This window comes from Geotrypetes seraphini, chromosome 10 (assembly GCF_902459505.1).
Source record: "Geotrypetes seraphini chromosome 10, aGeoSer1.1, whole genome shotgun sequence".
Lineage (NCBI taxonomy): Eukaryota > Metazoa > Chordata > Amphibia > Gymnophiona > Dermophiidae > Geotrypetes > Geotrypetes seraphini.
In genome coordinates this window covers 52637057-52656860 of record NC_047093.1, presented here as the reverse complement: position 1 = coordinate 52656860, position 19804 = coordinate 52637057, and the positions used below count along the sequence as shown (strand labels likewise).

The 19804-nt window shown below is 42.6% G+C and overlaps 1 protein-coding gene across 9 annotated transcripts in view; it reads right to left on the bottom strand.

Annotated features, from left to right (window-relative positions):
* The window catches only part of FUBP3 (far upstream element binding protein 3), a 137730-nt gene that overhangs the window by 66205 nt on the left and 51721 nt on the right, over positions 1 to 19804 (bottom strand). For 6 of the 9 annotated variants that reach the window (XM_033961007.1, XM_033961002.1, XM_033961006.1 and 3 more), the window contains 2 exons: positions 7266 to 7299; positions 5905 to 5954 (listed from right to left, as the gene is read on the bottom strand). In XM_033961007.1, the coding sequence (XP_033816898.1) occupies positions 5905 to 5954; positions 7266 to 7299 (84 nt within the window). The remainder of the gene's footprint in view (positions 1 to 5904; positions 5955 to 7265; positions 7300 to 19804) is intronic. The other 3 variants (XM_033961003.1, XM_033961010.1, XM_033961005.1) reach the window with 1 other exon arrangement.

Genomic DNA, 19804 nt, shown 5'->3' with positions numbered 1-19804 from the left:
AGGGGATGACAGTAGGAGAGATGGTGATCAGTAGATGAATGGGGATGGGATTAGAGGAATAAGTAGTGGGTTTGGAAGAAGAGAGAAAATGTGCAGTTTCATCCTCAGTAACTGGAGAGAAGGAAGAAAAGAAGGAAGGGGATAGCGGAGGGTCAGCAGGGCAGATGGGAGGAGGGAGAGGTAGAGGAGATTCAATTGGGAACTCAAGGCTAATCTTGTGAACCTTGTCGTGGAAGCGTTTATAGTTTCCTGAGCCTTTATTTTAAAACTCATGTTACAATGTCCACGTTCCAATCCTCTGGTATTGTCAGCAAAACACTCAGGTAGCCAGGTTACTAAATATAAAATGCTATTATCTTATTCACTTATCAAAAATCATGCCTTTAAATACTTACAAAACAATGTATAATCCTCTAAAACGTTTATGTCTACGCGTTAACACTTTATTTTATCATTATTTTAAAAATTTATATACCGTTTAAATCTAAACGGTTTATATATCGTTACATACATGATTCAATAAAACAAATTAAATCAAACAAATATTAACATACAATCATCAAAAAATCACGTGAAGTGCCCATCAAAAGAACAACCGCAAAGATCAGTTCCTAGAAAAATGCATTAATAAATAACTGCGTTTTTAATAGTTTTCTGAAATTACCCTTGTCATAACATTTTAGTAATTGACTGACAAGTGAGTTCCACAATTTGACCCCCGCACAGCAAAAGGCCATTTTACGGGTCTCAGCATATTAGCATTTGTTTTTAATAACGCTGAGTTCTCAGAACGCAGAGACCTAAATGGTAAATAATTTGACATCTTACTTTTAAACAATTCAGGTATGGTTCCATATAAGAATTGATAGCAAATCATTATTGCTTTATATTGAGATCTAAAAACAGGCAGCAAGTGCAATTGTTGGAGATAGGATGAGATGTGATCGTATTTAGATACACCCGTTATCAATCTTGCTGCAACGTTCTGCACAACTTGCGATGCCCTGCATCTTGTCTTAGTTATTCCAAGACACAGGACATTGCAATAGTCAAGTCTGGATAATTCCATTGCCTGAACTACTGTGCGGAAATCGTAAAGAGACAACATAGGCTTTACGCGATGCAATAAGTGTATTTACGCAAAACATACCTGTACAGTTTTTGCAACTTGTAAATTCATTGAGAGGCCACAATCCAACTTTACACCTAGAACCGTCATTGACTCATCTCTGTCCTATTTGTGCTGGTCTTATTTTTTTAAGTCTGGGAACTCAAGTCCCTCTTGTATGATTTATATGATTCTGAAAGCATATAACATCCTATCTTACTGGTCACATATTCAAATCATCTGTTCTCCATACCTGTGAATGTGAAACTGAATTTGGGAATAGTGAAGCAATTTGACATTGTACACTTTTATCATTTAAAATGATTCTTTTAGATTGGCTAAATAAAATGCTTCAGAAAGGTACCTTTCCCAAATATCTGAGACAAATTTTATTAACTCCATTATTAAAAGATACTAAGGTAAATATAAGTCAAACATCCAATTACAGACCAGTAGCATCAATTTTGTTTTTGGTAAAAATTATGGAAGGACTAGTAAATCCTTAATTAAATTCTTACATTGAAAAATTCAATATACTCCATCCTAATCATTACAGATTCCGCAAGGGTCATAGTACGGAAACTATTTTGGGATCTCTAATGGATATCATAAGAAGCAACATTTCAAAGGCTTATACAGAATTAATACTGCAATTTGATCTTTTGAGCGCCTTTGATCTAGTTGATCATGTCATATATATTAAGTATATTGGATGGATGATCTTGGCTTATCTGGAAATATTCTAAATTGGTTCAATAGCTTTTTAAAAAGAACTTATAAAGTATAAATGTCCAAAATGATATCCAAAGAATGATCTCTCCCTTATGATGTTCCCCAAGGTTTCCCACTTTCACCTATCTTCTTGCATTCCTTGGGTTTTTTCTGGGAAAAAGCCAAATTCACGTCATATATATAGGCAGATGATATTACTGTTCTCATTCCTTTTTCCTGCTTGTTAGATCATATTAAATTAAAACTAAATTATTGCATGAAGTTGTTAGAGAATTAGATGTTGAATCATCAACTTACATTGAATTAGGATAAAACTAAATTATATTTATTAAAGCATCCTAATATGAATTGTGAAACTAAAGTATTAATCATAAATAAAATGGATTATCCACTGGCTAAAATAATAAGAATATTAGGAGTTCATTTTGATCATAGCCTTTACTATTACCTCAGGTCAACTTGTTAATAAAAAAGCATTTTAGTCTTTCCTGAAAACTTAGAAGGATTAGAAACTACTTAGATAATTATCAATTCCGCCTATTAGTACAATCTTTAGTTTTGTCTCAACTGGACTATTGCAAAAATGTTACCTTTTTAGATTGCCCTAAATTTATAATTAAAAAAACTCCAAACACTACAGAATAGTCATTAGATTAATCTTCAGATTGAAGAAAAGTGATAAGATTACACCTTATTTACGTGAATTACGAAAATACTTTATAAATTCTGTTGTATTCGATTTAAAATATGGTTTGGAGAAACTCCTGATTATATGCCACATCTCGTTAAATTTTCTAATAATCCACCTTTGAACCTAAGAAACATTGATACTTTTCGGTATCCAGTCAATAGGAACATTAGATACAAAATAACTTTTAACTCCACATGGGCATATCAAGCAGCAAAACTGTGCAAAGCATTACCAACTAATCTAATTTTAAAAGTTAAAAAAAGACCTAAAGAACTATCTGTTTGTTGCCAATAATTCTTAAATATTGTAACACTAGTTTTTAATTTGTATCACCATAATTACTTATGTAAACCGCTGTGAACTTCATGGAGGTATTGGCGGTATACAAATAAAAAAATTGTATTGTCAACTAAGGTGAAGCTCTCACCTACCATTATTATCCCTATTATTTCCTATCTCACCTGCCATTATTCTGGACTATCTGTAACTGTTAAGATTTTATTTGGAAATAAATAGAATGCAGTAAAAAATTTACTTATAGACCACCTTTTGTAACATTAATCAGAGGACAGATTTTCCTTTAATTGTTTCCCTTTTATCAACGCAGATAAAACAAACCAAGCTTATAGCAGTTTAAAAATGATCCGGCACTGCTGCTGCCCATACTGTACCTATTATATGCTGGATCAAGGGTGGGTGGGCAGAGTATGTATACGTTTAGCTGTTGCACATGTTATGCCCATTATGTGATGGAGCAGGGGTATGTATACATCTAGCTTGCACCTGTTATTTGCTGGGCAGGTATGTATATACTGTATCTACTTTGCACCTGAGCTATACCCAAGGGAGGGCCGGTGTGTAAATGTCCAGCTAGCACATGTGCTGCAAACTGTTATTTTGTGGGGATGGTGGATGGGTATGTATATATATATCTATCTGTAACCATTATTTGCTTAGGAGGGCAGGTATGTATATATCCAGCTTGCACCTGAGCTGTACCCATTATTTGATGGAGAGAGTGTGTATGTATTTATCCAACTTGCACCTATGCTATACCTATTATTTGCTGAGGAGGGCAGGTATGTATACACTTCTTCCTCCATATTCGCTGTGATAGGGGATTAACAGAACCGCAAATACAGAAAAACCGCAAATAACTTTTTCATATATTATTCGCTGTTTTCTATTAAAAACCATCGTGAATGTGGTGAACAACATGGTGGGAGACCTGGCTTGTTCCTGAAGGAAAGGCACAACACGGTGAAGAAAATGCTAGGAATCGGCTATTTTCTCTATAAATGCACGGAATCAGTGATTTCTCTAGGCAAGTTTATGTAATTTGGGGGGAGGAGCCAGCAAGCTAAAAACCGTGAATAATCAAAACCGCAAATGCTGAAACCATGAATACGGAGGGAGAAGTGTATATCTAGCTTGTACCTGTGCTGTACCTGTTACGGAGGGTAGGCAAGTATATGTCTAGCTTGCAACACTACTCTCTGTGTTGTATTTGCCATGTGCTGGGGTAGAGCTGGATAAGTGGGTGTCTAGCTTGTACTGCTGCAGCATGTTCTGTACTTGTTATATGCTAGGGCAAGGGCTGTATCTGTCTGTGTGTGTGAAGCTATTATCACTATGCAAGAAACAAAAGATTTTCATTGCCGTGATATTTATCCCTCTGCCCTTTCTGCTATCTGGAGTTCTCATAAGATGCACTGAACTAGCGAATGACACAGTGACTGCTAGCCGCGAGTAACCCACCGAAACAGGGAGGGAAAAAACCTGGATGCCGCGGGTTTGGGGACAAGGCCATTCACCGCCCCATGGAGCGGTGAATGGCCTTGTCCCCACAGTTAAGTATTTTGCGCGTGTTGCCTCACTGATCACCCCTCCCAATCACACAGTCCAACAGCCCCCCCTCCCTCCTTCCCTCCCAATTGCCACGGTCCGGGCATCTCCCTCACTCCTTTCCCATCACCTTCGCTGGCGATTTTCATTTTTCTGTCTCTGAGCAGCACGAGCCTTTTCTCAAGTTGCGTGTGGCTGCACTGAAACTTCTCCTCTGACGCAACCGGAAACAGGAAGTTGCGTCAGAGGAGAGGTTTCAGTGCAGCCGCACGCAACTTGAGAAAAGGCTCGGGCTGCTTGGAGACAGAAAAGTGAAGGTGAGGGGAAGGGAGAGAGGGAGATGCCCGGACCGTGGCGATCAGGAGGGAGAAAGGAAGGAGGGGGCTGCTGGATCGCACGATTGCGAAGGGTGATAAGTGATGTAACACGCACATGGAAGTGGGTAGGAGAGAGGGGAACACGCTGGAAGGAAGTGGAGAAGGGAAGGGGAGAGAGTGGAACAGATGCCCGGACCATGGCGATCAGGAGGGAGAAAGGAAGGAGGGGGCTGCTGGACTGCACGATTGCGAGAGGTGATAAGTGTGCAACGTGCACATGGAAGTGGGTAGGAGAGAAAGGGGAACACGCTGGAAGGAAGTGGAGAGGGGAAGGCAGAGAGTGGAACAGACGCTGCATGTTAGTGGGTAGGAGAGGGGAGAAGACACTGAAGGAAAGTGGGGCGGGGAGAGAGAGAAACAGATGTTGAAGGGAAGTGGGGAGGAAAGAGAGGGCAGCACATACTGGATGGAATGAGGGGATAAAGAAAAAAGAGCACATACTGGAGCAGATACCAGATCTGAGGGGAGGAAAGGAGGAGAAAGATGCTAAACACCACCCGGGGGAGGGAAGGAAAGATGGAAGGAAAGAAGACAGCTATGCCAGACTATGGTGGGAGAAGAGTGAAAAAGATGGGTGCCAGGCCAATGGGAGGGGAGGTGGAAGGGAGAGACAGTTTCTGGTAGAAGCATAAAAATAGAGTAGATTTCATATGGAAGAGGCAGAGAGAAGGCAGACAGTGGATGGAAGGAATAGAATGACGAGAAGATGAGGAAAGCAGAAACCAGACAACAAAAGTAGAAAAAAAACATAGTAACAAAGCAGATGACGGCACATAAAGCCCCGAATGGTCTATCCAGCCTGCCCAACCTGATTTAATTTAAATTTCTTTCCTTTTTTTGCTTTAGGATAAAGTAGTAGTTGTGTTAATAAACATTTATAAGCAAAGCCCTGCCAGCTGAAGATCTCTTCCTCTAGTTCGGCAGCCAGAACTTTAATTTATAAAATGACAATTGTACAGAGCATTGTTTCTTTTTATAATTTAATAAAAAATAAGTTCAGTATAAAACGATTTGAAGCTTGTGCAAATGGAATCTGATGGTTTACGAGGACGGGGACAAATTTTTTCCCCATGTCATTCTCTACACTGAACTACCATTAAGAAATCTCATGAAAACAAAAGGTACAAGAAAACCAAAATTCATTTACTTACTGAATCCAACCATTTTATCAGGCACTTTGAATTCTTCTGTAGTTACTGTCCTGAAAATGAAAAAGGATTGACAGGGTTAAAGGAGGAAACATGAACAACTCACATATAACTCCTCCATCTGCCACATCCAGCTTCTGCTCATGAGATTCTTGGAGTCCAGAGCCATACCCTCTTAGGCCTGGATGTACTAAACTCACCATGCATCTAACGATCATCGCTAAACCAGCTTAGCAGTGGTCGTAAGTTACCGAATGATGTTCACAACAGCTCACCATAGGTTTTTCCGTGCGTTTGTTGCAGCCTCTGATTGCCATGCAAATGACTTCATTAGTATTAAAATGAGGTCATTAATATTTAAACAAGCACCCCAATTGATGCCCTAACATCACTTAGAATGCACTAAAAAAAGCGACCACTAAAAACGACACGGAAGCCCGACCTCTTCATGAGTATTTCTAGGGGTTGGGTTGTTTTTTTGGGGGAGGTGTGTGTGTGTATGGAGGGGGGGTTGTTGGGAATATTCTTGACATTTTCTATGGTCCACTTAGACTTCGAATATAACATTGGCTTTTAGTATTTAACTGACTCTCTGGGATTGTTTTACTGTTTCAGCATTCACTGGACTATTTGGAATATATTGTAACCTGTTGGTCCTGTTGCTTAGTTATTTATTTATTAATTCATTTTTATAGCCCTTCCTCCCCAGGAGCCCAGAACGGGTTACAAGGATACATACACAAGGTTTTCAGGAACATTGATTGTTGTTTTAAAATAGGACAAAAAAATTGGCCTACAGCAACCCACATGGTCTTAACGACCATTTTTAGTGTATCCTGGCCTTAATCTCTATGGATTGCTTCCAAATACAAAAAAAGGTGAAAATAGTACAGCTCATAGACATACAAAATAAGGGAGAAAATGGGTCTGGGGGGCTCAGACTCACTCAACACAAAATAACAGCACTGGAGCATACTCTATCAGAACTAAATATCTGTATCTGCACAACCCCTCTCCCCCCCCAGCACAAATAAAACACTATCCTTGCTCCAACTATCCTCCTGCATCAATGCAAGTAAAAATGAGTCCATAGCTTCACTGATGATGCAGGAATATGAATTACAAAATGTTCATTCCAAGTGTCTGGTATTAGTCCTATACAAACAAAACAACTTGGCTGCTGCCCTTTGTTTTTATATATTTAAACAGACCAGTGAAAACGTCATGAAAGAGTTACCAAAACTGTCAGGCTACGTGAGCTGAGTGCTTGGACCACTTCTGCTCCCAACATGCTGCTACAGATGGTGGATCAATAAACAATTAGAACCTGATCAATAAAGAATAAACTGGAGTCCACTGCTTACCTTTGATGTACCAGGGCCCCTAACTGGTTACCTACTGTGGCAGAGAAGGAAAGAAAAAAAGAATAATATCAAAGCATTATCACGGATAAAGTAACTTCATCCTCCTGGAAAATGTTCTCTCTATTACAGACAAGAAAAAGCAAGGCCGTAATTCAGGCTCAGAGCTTGAAACGAGTGTGTTATGTGATATGAAACAGGAGGAGATTTCTTCATTAACAGCCTAGAAACCCAGCATCCAACTGAAGCGGGATAAGAAATTGATCTGTGTACCCTCATGCTGGGAAATCAAGAGGATAAAATCCTGCTACCTCACTACTGCTTACAATACCTTAAGAACCTCCCAATTTAAAAAGCAGACAGAATGGTGCCCATCAGTTGGCATGGTATAAATCAATACAGCACATATTACAAGCTCATAGAGATCTGTTTACAAAATAGTCAGCACTACCAATTAAGTGCACCATCCAGCCACAATGTATCACCAGATTTCACACACAGGTGGGCTTCTTATACACACAGCCATTTAAATGGCAGGCTGCACAGTCAGGAAGCCTATGAACATGTACTAATCTTTATAGATGTAACATCCTAAGTAGGGAGAGCAGAATCTTCTGTTTACTAAAGTTTATTAAAGATTTTTCAAGCCATTTTAAACGAGGTATAAGCATAGCCAGATTAGAGGAAGCATCCTCGCATGCTACATTATATAAGTAAGGAGCAAGATAAAAGGACTGATTTCTACTTCATATAACAATCAATGTCACACAAACTCATTTATAGCAGTGATAACATCAGGAAATGAACAGCAGCTATAAAAAACTGAAAGCACCTTAGTCGGATATATTTGCCAGAGAAGATGACTGAGCTGAGATAGATACAGCATCATGCACATTGTCTCACTAACGATGGTGCCGTGCTTTTATCAAGAATGGTCTGGAGGTTAGGAACAAACTATGTCCATATCCATACTCTGGAACAATAAAAGTATGCTGTTAATTTAATTACAGTGTGGTAGCCATGGGTAGGCCCAAGTGGGCCTAGGCCCAATTATGGATAGCAGGGATCCCCAAGCCCCACCAACTGGCATCCAGAAAAGATCATTCCTTTATTTGCTGCAGCCAGGGACACTATCCATATGTTGCCAGTGCCACCACACCACACTGCTTCTCTCCCTCCTCCCCCACCAAAGAACGCTTGCTTTTCAAGCATGCTCGAAAACTGAGCATGGGACAGTGTCATTGGCTGCTGGAGAACCTCTTCCAGTTGGGGGGCCTGGGGATCCCTGCCAGCTCAGGTATTTGTTTGTTGGGGGTCACTGGTGTAAGACCAGAGGCAGAAAGCGCAGGGGAGATGGGGAAAGAATCGTGTGCTCACCCAAAATATCATGTCTGGCTATACCTCTGTTTTATTATGTTCTTATAAATTAAACCAGCTCTATCTTCTTCACTTAATAGCATAGGAGACCCACTTTGCCATCTTGCTTTAAGACTGAAGAACATAAGCATTGCATTACTGTGTCGGACCAAAAGGTCCATCCAGCCGAGTATCCTGTTTCTAACAATGGCAAATCCAGGTCATGTACTTGGCATAATTCTAAAAGGTAACAAAGATTATTCTCTCAATGGACAAGCTGCATAAGGCAGCCACACATAGCTCAGGTCATCTGGCACCAGCCCAGATCTGCTCCCTGCAGCCCAGAAAAGCCTGGAATACTTGCTGAGCACGTTGTAACTTCCACACTTATCAGTCTCCCATCTATTTATACTAATCAGATGGATTCTGCTCATTTCTTCTCTTCTCACCTTTTCATAAAGGCAGATGACAAAAATCCAAAGAAACAAAAAAAAAAAAAGTCAAAAGATAGACCAAATAAATGGTTTCAAAAAGTGCTCAGAATGCCTCAGAATGCGTGTCCATTGCCTGGAACCAGAGAATGAAGTTGCAGCATGCTTTATATGTGGCCACATGTTTCCTTATGTCCACAAAAGCAGGAGTCACCTAATCAAAGAGCTGGACTACCATTACACTGCTGCTAGTACTGAGCTTCAAGACCCTCCTCACACCCTACGGCACACCAACATTAAGCCAACCACAGTCAGATACCTAACGCTCTGTACTAGCCTCTGCTGACCCCACCAGACCCACATTCTAACCCAGATTCTACTGCAAGCTTCGTCCTCAAGGACCACAACCTTTCTAACGCAGCTTCATATAGCAGCTGGCATGGTGCAGACAGACCTGCCCATAGCTGTTACTGGTGCAGGGGAAAAAAAGGAGTAAGGCAGCATCATAGCTTCACTCTGCAGCCCAACAACAGCTCCAACTCTTTCTCCTCCCCCAGCTTAGCTCACAAAGCACTGACAGGTGCTCCAAATACAGATAGTGTAGCCCTTCAAAAGACAGATCTTGGTACAGGCGGAAGGAGCACACACACTTCTGATGCCCAGATCAATATGTTTGCAAAGCAGTGCCATATTGGGGACAGCAAAACAGAACAGAGGAACATAAGAATTGCCATACTAGAACAGACCGAAGGTCCTTCAAGCCCAGTATCCTGATTCCAACAGTGGCCAATCCAGGTCACAAGTACCTGGCAAGAACCCAAAAAGAGTAAAACAGATTTTATGATGCTTATTCTAGAAATAAGCAGTGGATTTTCCCAAGTCCATCTTAATAATGGCTTATGGACTTTCATTTAGGAAATTACACATCCTCTGGTAACAAATTCCAGAGTTTAATTACACATTAAGTGAAGAAACATTTTCTCCATAAATCTACTACTTAGTAGCTTCATTACATGCCCCTTAGTCCTAGTATTTTTTGAAAGTGTAAACAAGCATTTCACATCTACTCATTCCACTCCACTCAATATTTTATAGACCTTTATCATATCTCCTCTCTGTCATCTCTTCTCCAAGTTGAAGAGTCCTAGCCACTTTAGCCTGCCTCACAGAGAAGTTGTCCCATCCTTTTTTTCAATTTCATTACCCTTATCTGTACTTTTCTAATCCTGCTATACCTTTTTTGAGATGCTGTGATCAGAATTACAGACATTATTCAAGGTGTGGTTGCACCATGAAGCAATACCTAGGCATTACAATATTCTCATTTTTGTTTTCCATTCCTTTCCTGATAATTCATAACATTTTATTTGCTTTCTTGACCACCACTGCACACTGAGCAGAGAGTTTCAATGTATCAATGATGACACCTAGATCCTTTCCCTGAATGATGACTCCTAATATGGAACCTTGCATCGCATAGCTATAGTTCAAGAAGTTCTTTTCCACATGCATCACATTGCACTTGCTCACATTAAACATCTACCATTTTGATGTCCAGTCTTGCAAGGTCCTCTTGCAATTTTTCACAATCCTCTTGTGATTTAACAACTTTGTGTCATCAGCAAATTTAAATTACCTCACTAGTTATTCCCATCTCTAGAACATTACAAATGTTTAAAAGCAGTAGACCCAGTATAGATCTACCCTTCTCCATTGGGAATAATGACCATTTAACCCTACTCTCTCTTTTCTATCTTTTAACCATTTCTTAATCCATAATAGACATTACCTCCTATTCCATAACTTTCTAATTTCCTCAGGAATTGTTCATGAGATACTTTATCAAAGATACATAATATCAACCAGCTCATCTTTATCACCCCTTCAAAAACATGTAGTAGGCTGGTGAGGCAAGATTTACCTTGACTAAATCCATGTTGGCTTTCTCTCATTTTGTTCTCATTTCTCTCATTTTGGCTCTGTAATTTTGTTCATTATAATAGCCTATACCATTTTGCCCGACACCAGCATCAGGCTCATCAGTCTATAATTTCCTGGGTCACCTCTGGAACCCTTTTAAAAAATTTCCCACCCTCCAATCTGCCAGTACCATGCTGGATTTTAATGATACGTAAATTACAAATTACTAACAATAGCTCTGCAAGTTTATTGTTCAATTCTGTCAGTAAGAACATAAGAATAGCCTTACTGAATCAGACCAATGGTTCATCTAGCCCAGTATCCCGTCTTCACAGTAGCCAATCCAAGTCACAAGTACCTAGCAAAAACCTAATAGTAGTAGCATTCCATGCCACCGATCCAGGGCACGCAGTGACTTCATTCATGTCTGTCTCAATAACAGCTTATGAATTTTTCCTCCAGGAACTTGTCCAAACCTTTTTTTTTAAACCAACTATATTAACCACTCTTACCACATCCTCTGGCAATGCATTCCAGAGCTTAACTATTCTCCGAGTGAAAAAATATTTCCTCCCATTGATTTTAAAAGTATTACTCTAACTTTATCAAGTGTCCACTAGTCTTTGTAGATCTTGATGCAGTAAAAAAACTGACCCACTCAGGATTTTGTAGACTTCGATCATGTCTCCCCTCAGGCATCTCTTTTCCAAGCTGAAGAGCCCTAACATTTTTAGTCTTTCCTCATATGAGAGAAGTTAAATTCCTTTTATCATCTTGGTTGCTCTTCTTTGAACCTTTTCTAATGCCTTATATATTTTTTTGAGATAAGGAGACCAGAACTGAACGCAATACTCAAGGTGAGGTTGGTACCATTGAGCAATACAGACGCATTATAATATTCTTAGTCTTGTTTACAATCCCTTTTCTAATAATTCCTAGCATCTTGTTTGCTTTTTTGGCCAACAATCTGGGTCAAGAATCGGTTGAGTGGAAGGCAACAGAAGGTAGTAATCAATGGAGATCGCTCTGAGGAAAGGGAAGTTACCAGTGGTGTGCCTCAAGATTCTGTTCTTGGGCCTGTTCTTTTTAACATTTTTATAAATGATATTGCTGAAGGGTTGTTGGGAAAGATTTACCTCTTTGCGGATGATACCAAAATCTGCAATAGAGTAGACACGCTGGATGGTGTGAACAACATGAAGAAAGACCTGGCAAAGCTTGAAGAATGGTCTGAAATTTGGCAGCTAAAACTTAATGCTAAGAAATACAAGGTCATGCATTTGGGCTGCAAAAACCCAAGGGAACGTGGAAGGCAGAGACCATCTTCGGTAAGAAGGATGGAGCCATGCGTAGAGAGAGCCCTGCTTCTGTAAACTTAAGGAATGGCTCCCTAAAGGACAGAGCTTGAAACCTGTCTGGCCAATGTAATTGCCACCAGAAAGACCATCTGAGATTAAGAAGGGCTCATACAGCGCTCTACTGAGACTTTGTAATATGGTGTTAAGATCACAGGAAGGGAAAGGAAGATGCACTGGAGGGCACAACTGTCTTTAATGAACCGGACAACATCTGGGTGAGGGGCCAGGGAACCTCTCTCCCCCTGAGTTTGGAAACAGGAAAGACCTGCTAACTGCACTTTCAGAGATCCAACTGACATACTTTTCTGAAGTCCCGATTACAAAAAGTCCAGAACTACCAAAAACAGAGCTGAAAGGGCTTTCAGGTTTTACCATAAGTGTTCCAGATTCTCAATAGGGATTGGTCCTTGAGCAAGAAGAGCCACTTGGACTGGCAGCCTGATGACTACATCCTTCTGGAGGCGAACTAGGTCAATATACCAGTCTGAAGGGCTAATCAGGTGCCACTAGGACAACCAACCCTGGATGACTGATAATCCTATGAATAACTTGATTTAGCATGGGCCACGGAGTAAATTTACAAGATCTCCAGCCATGGCTGGACTAAAGCGTCCAAGCCTGCGCTTCCGGGCTCGTATCTTCAGCTGTAAAAGTGAGCCACATTTGTGTTTAGTACTAAGGCCTGTTGACATAGGCTACCACTGTCACATTCTCTGAGAAGACGCTGACCGCTTTGCCATCCAGAGACTTCTCTAGTGCCTGAAGCGCTAGTCAAATGGCTCCGAGTTCTAGGTGATTTATGGACCACTTTAATTTTAATTTAATTAATATTTAATCTTTTAATTTATAATTTAATTATTTTTTTTGTTTTCTTAAGATAATCTTTGTTTTTATCCTCATGGATTACTTGTTGGGATGTGCATATATCTTGTCTCTATCTCTATCTTTTCTATCTGAATATGTTCAATGGAATTCCTTTCATTATTTAATTGTTATATTGTAAACCGCTTAGGTAAGTAAAATGCGGGAGCAGTTTATCAAAATCTTAAACATAAACACTTCTGCTGAGCCAGTGTCCAACGCCCTTGAACCAGGTGCCCTTTGCAATGACTCCTCCAACCATAAAGGCTGGTATCGGTCGTTGGCATTTCCCAGGAGGAAAGGCTCCGAGGCATGCCCCTGAAGAGGCAGTCACCATCTCAGGCTGCTCTTCTCTGCTGGCAACCACAGAAGTGGCTGCTGAATCGAGTCTGTCTAAGACCAGTAAGAGTCTTGGAGGGGTTTCATGTGCACTCTCACCCAAGGAACCACCTGTTTGGTTACCACCATTGACCCCAGGACCTACAGATGTCGTCACGCTGTGCAGTCTGATTCCGTAGCAGTTCCAAAATATGCTTCTGAAGCATCAGCCTGCATGGCTCAGAAAGAAACACTCAGCCCAAGGCCATGTTGAAAAAATCTCCCAGGTACTGTGTTGACTCCAGCTGACTCTTCTTGAAGTTGACAATCCCAGGTCCTGGAGAAGTTGCACCACTCTCAAACTGCCTTTTTACCTTCCCCTTCTTGGCCAGTGCTCTGATTAACCAGTCGTCCAATTGTGTGTGCATTTAGATCCCTGTCTTGCCAGAAGTGTACTACTACCACCACCATGACTTTGGCAAAAGTATGAGGTGGCGTTGCAAGACTGAAGGGGACTGCTGAGGGACTTTCAAGGGACCCCTCCCAAGAATTGGGGAAAGGTCAGAGAAACACACCTTCACTCTCGGAGGGGATGATGGCAGGGGGGACGAGAAGAGAGAAGGACCCGACACCCACTAGGTATAGCACCCATTGTAATATGGGCAATAGTATTATGAGAAAAAAAACCCCAAAACCCGTCAGCATGTTCTTAAAATATAAACACAACTTTTTTAAAATAAAGGTTGGGGGGAAAAAAACATCCTAAACTACAGAGAAAAGAAACTTCTCTTCGTCCTACCAGACTAATTGCCATAGTTGCAAACCTGCATAGGAAGCATCCTAACATCTGCTGCTTAAAATTGATAAATACTGGAAAGTCAGGTCCTTGCACAGGTTTCTAAAGTGATGATATAGAAACAGAAAATAATGGTATGGATGGGCAGGGCAGTCTTTATCTGCCATCTACTTTCCTTTCACAGCTTGTTCCAGCTGCTTCCCCCACCTCCATTATATATGCACAGTACTTCTGTCTGCTGATCCATCCTCCCTGGCTCAATTGCAGCAACAAGAGGAATTGATAAGTGACTGCACATCAGGTCATGTCTTCTTCCTCTGCTATCCTAGGTCCAACTGATCATTTGAACCACAGGGCTGTATGGAAAAATTATGTCTTACCTGTTAATTTTCTTTCCTTTAGACGCAGCAGATGAATCCAGAGACTAGTGGGATAGCACACATCGACCAGCAGGTGGAGATAGAGAACTGATTAACAAGTGGTTGTCTTGGATGGAACCTCTCCTTCAACTTCAGTATTGCCCTTTGCCCAAGCATCCGGAACCATAAAATGTCTCAGAATGTAAAAAACTTCTTTCCCATAACAAATTTCCAAGATAGTAATGCAGAACACAACCACCAACCATAACAAAACTTCCGAAACATGCGAGAGCGGACCGCTGGGCGCGATGGACCAATGGTCTGACCCAGTGGTGGCAACTTCTTAAGCTCTTATGCGAAAGAAAACCCAACAGACAATATGCAGAAAGGGCGGGGCTCTGGATTCATCTGCTGCGTCTAAAGGAAAGAAAATTAACAGGTAAGACATAATTTTTCCTTCCTTATCAAAGGCAGCAGATGAATCCAGAGACTAGTGGGATGTAGCAAAGCAATCCTCAAATCAGTTGGGAAGCAAAAGCCGCCTCCACGAGGTTCGAAGCACCAAAAGCAGACTCTGCACGCACTGCCACATCCAACCTGTAATGTTTAGAAAAGGTATTCTTAGAAGACCAAGTAGCCGCATGACAAATCTCCTCCAAAGAAAACCCTCGAGACAACCCAGGAAGTAGCAATCGCTCTAGTGGAATGAGCATGAAGGCCCTCCGGTAACCGCTTCCCCGCTACCAAATAAGTGGAAGCAATAGTCTCCCTGATCCACCTAGCAATCGAAGCTTTGGACGCCGCCATACCCTTGTTGCATCCTGCAAACAGCACAAAGAGGTGATCTGAACGTCGAAAGTCGTTAGTAACCTGCAAATAGTGGAGAAGAACCCTACGCACTTCCAGGAAACGAAGCGAAGAGAAGCGCGTTCCCCAATCCTGCTTCCAAAAAGCAGGAAGGAAGAGACAACCTTCAGAAGAAACGAAGGAACAGTCCGAATCGAGACCCCTGAATCTGAAATGCGTAAAAAAGGGTCTCTGCATGACAACGCCTGTAACTCAGAAACCCGCTGGGCTGAAGCCATAGCTACAAGAAACACTGCTTTCAACATGACATCTTTTAGAGTCGCAGTGGACAGAGGCTCAAACGGAGCCTTCTGCAAGCCTCCGAGGACTACCCAAAGGCACCACTCAAGACAGAGCTTCTGAACAGGCAGACGAATATGTTCTACTCCTTTCAGAAAACGAACGACATCAGGCAGAGCCACAAGGGAAGAAGCAGACACGCGGCCTCTATAACAAGCAATCACTGCCACTTGAACTTTAAGAAAATTAGAAGCCAAGCCCTTGGCAACTCCATCTTGCAGAAAAGATAGAATGTTAGCTAAAGAAGCATTGAAAGGAGAAATACCTTGAGCATTGCATCAAGATTCAAACACTCTCTAGACTCTAGCATAAGACGCAGAAGTATATCTCTTTTTTGCTTGGAGAAGAGAGGAAATAACATGCTCAGAATATCTCTTACGTCTCAGGCGTGACCTTTCAATAGCCAGGCCGTAAGACCAAGGTGGGACGGATTTTCCATGTTGATCGGACCCTGATGAAGTAAATCTGGAGTCACCGGAAACCGTACCTGTTCGCCTGTTGAGAGGCTCATCAGATCGGCATACCATGGTCGACACAGCCAGTCCGGAGCTACCAATATCACCGAGCCCTGAAAGCGAGCCACCCGATGGAGCACACGACCTATCATGGGCCAAGAAGGAAATACATAGAGAAGACGACCGCAAGGCCAAGACAGAGCCAACATGTCCACACCCTCCGACTCCCACTCCCTGTGTCTGCTGAAGAACTGAGGAAGCTTTGCATTTTGAGACAATGACATGAGGTCTATTTCCGGAACGCCCCATCACTGCATCAGCAGCTGGAATGCTTGAGTGGAGAGTTCCCATTTTCCTGGATCTAGAAGATTTCTGCTGAGAAAGTCCGCCTGAACATTTGCCTGTTCTGCAATGTGAGCTGCCGAGAGAAGAGGAAGATGAGCTTCCGCCCATTGAAGCAGAACTATTGCCTTGCTTGCCAATTGAGGACTGCGGGTACCCCCCTGTCTGTTTATATATGCCACTGCCGTGACATTGTCCGAAAAGACTCTGGTCGGCCGATTCTGAATCAAGGCCTAAAACGCCAGTAGCGCCAGCCGAATCGCCTGCAACTCCAGAAGGTTGATGGAAAACAGAGCCTCGTCCTGAGACTAGACCCCCTATGCTGAGGACTGAAGGCACTGAGCCCCCCAACCCAACAGATTGGCATCCGTAGAAATTATGACCCAGTCTGGTGATTCCAGCGGCATACCCTTGAACAGATTGGTCCTGCAGATCCACCAATGCATGCTGAGTGATGCTTGAGGAGTCCAGCGAAGACGACGATTGTAATCCCGAGACACAGGGGACCACCAGGAGAGAAGCGATTGTTGCAGTGGTCTCATGTGAAAGTGAGCCCAAGGCACTACCTCCAGAGCTGCCACCATCGAGCCGAGAACTTGCACATAATCCCATACTCTCGGAGCAGATGACTACAGAAAGAGACGCACCTGAGACTCTGGGTAGAAAGAGACTCCCCGAGCTCTGGGTAGAAAGACTTTCCCCACCTTCGTATCGAACAAGACCCCCAGATGTTCCAGTGACTGGGAGGGGACAAGTGAGCTCTTCGGAAAGTTGACTACCCATCCTAAAGACTGAAGAAGTGAAATCACTCTTTGGGTCACTGTCAGACTCTCCTGCCACGAAGAAGCCCAAATTAACCATTCGTCCAGGTAAGGATGAACACGAATGCCCTACTTGTGAAGAAACGCCGCCACCACCACCATCACCTTCGAAAATGTCCTGGGAGCCATGGCAAGGCCAAATGGCATTGCTCGAAACTGGAAATGCTGGCCGAGAACGGCAAAGCGAAGAAACCGCTGTTGTGGGGGCCAAATGGGAATGTGTAAGTAAGCCTCTTTGAGATCTAGCGCTGTAAGGAATTCTCCAGGCTGAACCGCTGCAATAACCGATCTTATGGTTTCTATGCGGAAATGTCTGATGCTAAAAAACTGATTGACCCATAAGAACATAAGAAGTTGCCTCCACTGGGTCAGACTGAGGTCCATCTCGCCCAGCGGTCTGCTCCCGCGGCGGCCCATCAGGTCTGCGACCTGTGAAGTGGTTTCTGACCACTTCTATAACCTACCTCAAGTTCTATCTGTACCCCTCTATCCCCTTATCCTCCAGGAACCTATCCAAACTCTCCTTGAACCCCTGTACAGAGTTCTGGCTTATCACATTCTTCGGAAGCGCATTCCATGTGTGCACCACCCTCTGGGTAAAAAAGAACTTCCTAGCATTTGTTCTAAACCTGTCCCCTTTCAATTTCTCCGAGTGACCCCTAGTGCTTGTGGCTCCCCACAGTTTGAAGAATCTGTCCTTATTCACTTTCTCTATGCCCTTAAGGATTTTGAAGGTTTCTATCATGTCCCCTCTAAGTCTTCTCTTCTCCAGGGAGAACAGTCAGAGCATTTTTAACCTGTCAGCGTATGAAAAATTTTCCATACCTTTTATCAGTTTAGTCGCCCTCCTCTGCACTCCCTCGAGTATTGCCATGTCCTTCTTGAGGTACGGCGACCAGTATTGAACACAGTACTCCAGGTGCGGGCGCACCATTGCGCGATACAGCGGCATGATGACTTCCTTCGTCCTGGTTGTGATACCCTTTTTGATGATACCTAGCATTCTGTTTGCTTTCTTTGAGGCTGTCGCACATTGCGCCGATGGTTTCAGTGATGTGTCGACCATCACCCCCAGGTCCCTTTCAAGATTACTCACCCCTAGCAGTGTTCCCCCCATTTTGTAGCTGAACATCGGGTTCTTTTTCCCTACATGCATGACCTTGCATTTCTCTACGTTAAAACTCATTTGCCACTTTTTTGCCCAGTCCTCCAGTCTTGTTAGGTCCCTTTGCAGGTCTTCACAGTCTTCCGTGTTTCTAACCCTGCTGCAGAGTTTGGTGTCATCAGCAAATTTGATAACCTCACATTTTGTCCCTGCCTCCAGATCGTTAATAAATATGTTGAACAGTAGAGGTCCCAGCACCGACCCCTGTGTAACTCCGCTCGTGACCCATTGCCAGTCTGAGTATTGGCCTTTTACTCCAACCCTCTGTTTCCTGCCTGCCAACCAGTGTTTGATCCATCGGTGGATATCCCCTTGCACCCCGTGGTTCCACAGCTTTTTAAGTAGCCGTTCGTGAGGTACCTTGTCAAAGGCATTTTGGAAGTCAAGGTAAATGATGTCTATGGATTCCCCCTTATCCATCTGGCTGTTTATTCCCTCAAAGAAGTACAGCAAGTTCGTGAGGCATGACCTTCCCTTGCAGAAGCCATGCTGGCTCGCCTTCAGTTGTCCATTGTTTTCTATGTGTTCGCAGATTGTGTCCTTTACCATTGCTTCCATCATCTTCCCTGGAACCGAGGTCAAGCTCACAGGCCCGGGTCACCCCTTGATCCCTTCTTAAAGATGGGCGTGACATTTGCTATTTTCCAGTCCTCTGGGATCTCCCCTGTTTTTAGGGAGAGGTTACATATTTGGCAAAGTGTCTCTGCTATTTCGTTTCTCAGTTCTTTTAGTACCTTGGGTGGATGCCGTCCGGGCCTGGTGATTTGTCGCTCTTTAGTCTGTCTATCTGTCTGAGGACATCCTCTTTGCTTACCTCTAGTTGTACCAGCCTTTCATCTTGTTCTCCGTTTATAATCACCTCGGGTTCCGGAATATTGGATGTGTCCTTTCTGGTGAAGACTGACGAGAAGAATTTGTTTAACCTGTCAGCTATCTCTTTTTCCTCCTTTATCGCTCCCTTCCTGTCTCCGTCGTCCAGTGGTCCCACTTCCTCTCTGGCTGGTTGTTTCCCTTTCACATACCTGAAGAAAGGTTTGAAGTTTCTTGCTTCTCCTGCCAGTCTTTCCTCATATTCTCTCTTTGCTTTCCTAACCTCTCGATGACATTCTTTCTGGTGTCTTTTGTGCTCTTCCCGGTTTTCCTTTGTTGGTTCCTTTTTCCATTTCTTGAAGGATGATTTCTTGTCGCTTATCGCCTTTTTAACTGCAGTTGTT